Raw genomic sequence first — 2,880 nt, 5'->3', positions numbered from 1 at the left:
TCCAGGTACCCAGGGGGGACACCCCCACTTTTGGGCCCCCTCTATACCCCATGGGGGACACGACCCCCATACCTAATGCCCCAGAGGGGACCCCCATTTTGGACTGCCTCATTTTGGGGGTCCCCTCCTTCCAGATACCCCACAGGGCCCCCCCATTCCATATACCCTGGGGGGGGGACACCCCCAATTCTAGAGTCCCCCATACCTCATGGGAGGGACCCCTCCCCAACATTTGAACCCCTCTTCTGGATACCCCAAGGTGGGGGGGAACCCCACTTTTGGGCTGCCCCATTTGGGGGGCCAACACAGGGGTCCCCCCCAGTCCAGATACCCCAGAGAGGGGACCCCCAATTTTAGCCCCCCATACCCCAAAGTGGGGGACTCCCACTTTTGGGGTCCCCCATTCCAGATAACCCAAGGGAGGGAACCCCCACTTTTGAGCCCCCTCCTGTACCCTAAGGTGGGGAACCCCCACTTTTGATCCCCCCCCATTCCATATACTCTACGGGCGTCTCCACTTTTGAGCCCGCCCCATACCCCAGGGGGAGGACCCCACAACGTTTGAGCCCCCCCCATACCCCAAGGTAGTGTACCCCCACTTTTATCCCCCCCCAAATTTGGGGTGCCCCTCCACCCCATCACAGCAAACAGCAAGTACTGGACCGTACCCCCCCCCCAGGCGCACTAGCCGGATCCAAATCGGGGGGTAAGGTCCCAGGGGGTCCCCAAATATTCAATTCCTCGAAGACCCCCGTCTCGATCAGCTCCTCCTGCCAGGGGATGGGGACGGTCCCCGAGGCGAAGGTGTCAAACAACGCCGCGTCCCCCTCGTCCAACTCCACCCCCCGCACCGAGGAGAAGGCCCCCACGTCCCCCAGATCCTTGGCGTACACCCGACGGGGGTCCGGGACGAAAGGGGGGGGCACCAGACCTGGGAGGGAGGGGGTGTGCAATGAAGTGGGAGAAGCCCCCTCCCCAGTATCACTTGATGGCTATCCCATAATTCCTGGTACCCACCCCAGTAATTCCTGGTACCCCCCCAATAATTCTTGGTACCCCCCCAGTTCCCCCCAGTAGCCCCCCCATCACCTCAGGTTCCCCCCATAATCCCAGGGACCCATTTCTGGAGCACCCAAAGGTCATCGCAGACCCTGTTGTCGGACACCCAACACCCATTGGGACCCAATTCCATGAGCACCCAACGCCCGTTGGAGATGCCATCGTTGGACACCCAGCATCCACTGGGCACCCCGATTCTGGGGCACCCAACGCTCAACGGAGACCCATTTCCATGAGCACCCAACACCCCTTGGGACCTAATTCTTGGGCACCCAATGCCCATTGGAGACCCATTGCTGGGACATCCAGTGCCCATTGTATTCTCCATTTCTTGAGCACCCAACACCAGTTGGGAGCCAGTTCTGGGAGACCCCACAGTCATTGAAGACCCCATTGCTGGAGCACCCAACATCCATTGGGACCCACTTCCATGAGCACCTGATGTCCACTGGAGACCTATTTTTGAAGCACCCAACACCCATTGTAGACCCCATTTCTAGACACCAAATGACCATTGGGACCCATTTCTAGGACTCCCAACACCCATCGTAGACCCCATTGCTGGAGCACCCAACACCCATTGGGACCCTCTTCCATGAACACCCAACGCCCATTGAAGACTCATTTTTGAAGCACCCAACGCCCATTGTAGGTCCCACTTCTAGACACCCAACGACCATTGGGACTCATTTCTTGACCACCCAATGCCCACCAGCACCCCATTCCCACACCCCCCCCCACCCACTGACCCCCTGTTTTGTCCCCGTGGGGGTTACCTGCCTCGAGGCGCCCCCAGTTGATGGCGGCGAAGAGGGGGTGCGCCTTGAGTTGGGAGCAGTCGTTGTCCCGGAAGCCGAGGCGGGCGCTGGAGTCCTTGGCCAGCAGACCCTCACAGGCGGCCCGTGCCGCCGCGCTGAACCGGTCTGAGTAGCTGACGGGGTCGTGTAGGATGCGCCGTGTCACCTCCTTGTTCTCCACCTGTGGGGATGGGGGGGGTCCTGGGTGGTTCTAGGTGGTCCTGGGGGTTCTTGAGGGTTCCTGGTAGCCCTGGGATGTTACTTGGGGAGTTTCTGGAGGTTCCTGGTGTTCCTTGAGGGGTTCCGAGGGCTACTGGAAGCCCTGGGATGTTACTTGGGGAGTTTCTGGAGGTTCCTGGTGTTCCTTGAGGGGTTCCGAGGGCTACTGGAAGCCCTGGGATGTTACTTGGGGAGTTTTAGGGAGTTCCTGGTGGTTTCTAGGAGGTTCCTGGGGGGGTCCTGGAGGTTCCTGGAAGCTCTGGGATGTTACCTGGGGAGTTTCTGATGGTCCTTGAGGGGTTCTGGTGGTCCTTGAGAGGTTTGGGGGGCTACTGGTAGCCCTGGGATGTTACTTAGGGAGTTTCTGGTGGGTCCTGGGGGTTCCTGAAAGCTCTGGGATGTTACCTGGGGAATTCTGGAGGGTTCTGGTGGTTCCTGAGGGGTTCTGGGAGTTACTGGAAGCACTGGGGTGTTACATGGGGAGTTCCTGGGGATTCCTGGGATTATTGGGAATTACTGGGCACCTTCTCCCCCCGCCTGCGGAAGGGTCCCTTGGCCTCCAGCATCTCGTAGAGGGTCACCCCCAGCGTGAAGTAGTCGACGGCCCAGTCGTACTCCTCGTCCCGCAGCACCTCCGGTGCCATGAACCCTGCGGGACCCAGGCGTCCAGGGGACCCAGGTGTCCGGGGGGGGGTCCCAGAGGACCAGGGGGGACCCAGGCATCCAGGAGAGGAGCAGGGATGAGGGACCCACACCCTCCTGCCACCCAATGTCCCCCTCCCTCCCCATGTGTCCCACCCCCCCC

General features: G+C 60.7%; 2 protein-coding genes across 2 annotated transcripts in view; one reads left to right on the top strand and one right to left on the bottom strand.

The window, feature by feature from the left end:
• Positions 1-481, top strand: part of ZBTB4 (zinc finger and BTB domain containing 4) — a 13,356-nt gene extending 12,875 nt beyond the window's left edge. The window contains exon 4 of the mRNA XM_010571172.1: positions 461-481. Within this exon, the coding sequence (XP_010569474.1) occupies positions 461-481 (21 nt within the window). The remainder of the gene's footprint in view (positions 1-460) is intronic.
• A 157-nt stretch (positions 482-638) lies between these two features.
• GRK1 (G protein-coupled receptor kinase 1) overlaps positions 639-2,880 on the bottom strand; it is a 5,801-nt gene continuing 3,559 nt past the window's right edge. The window contains 3 exon segments of the mRNA XM_010571164.1: positions 639-931; positions 1,836-2,037; positions 2,600-2,724. Of these exon segments, the coding sequence (XP_010569466.1) occupies positions 639-931; positions 1,836-2,037; positions 2,600-2,724 (620 nt within the window).

Source organism: Haliaeetus leucocephalus, unplaced genomic scaffold (assembly GCF_000737465.1).
Source record: "Haliaeetus leucocephalus isolate CR32 unplaced genomic scaffold, Haliaeetus_leucocephalus-4.0 Scaffold308, whole genome shotgun sequence".
NCBI classification, from domain to species: Eukaryota; Metazoa; Chordata; class Aves; order Accipitriformes; family Accipitridae; genus Haliaeetus; species Haliaeetus leucocephalus.
The sequence above is the reverse complement of the archived record's forward strand: the minus strand, read 5'-3'. Positions and strand labels throughout refer to the sequence as shown.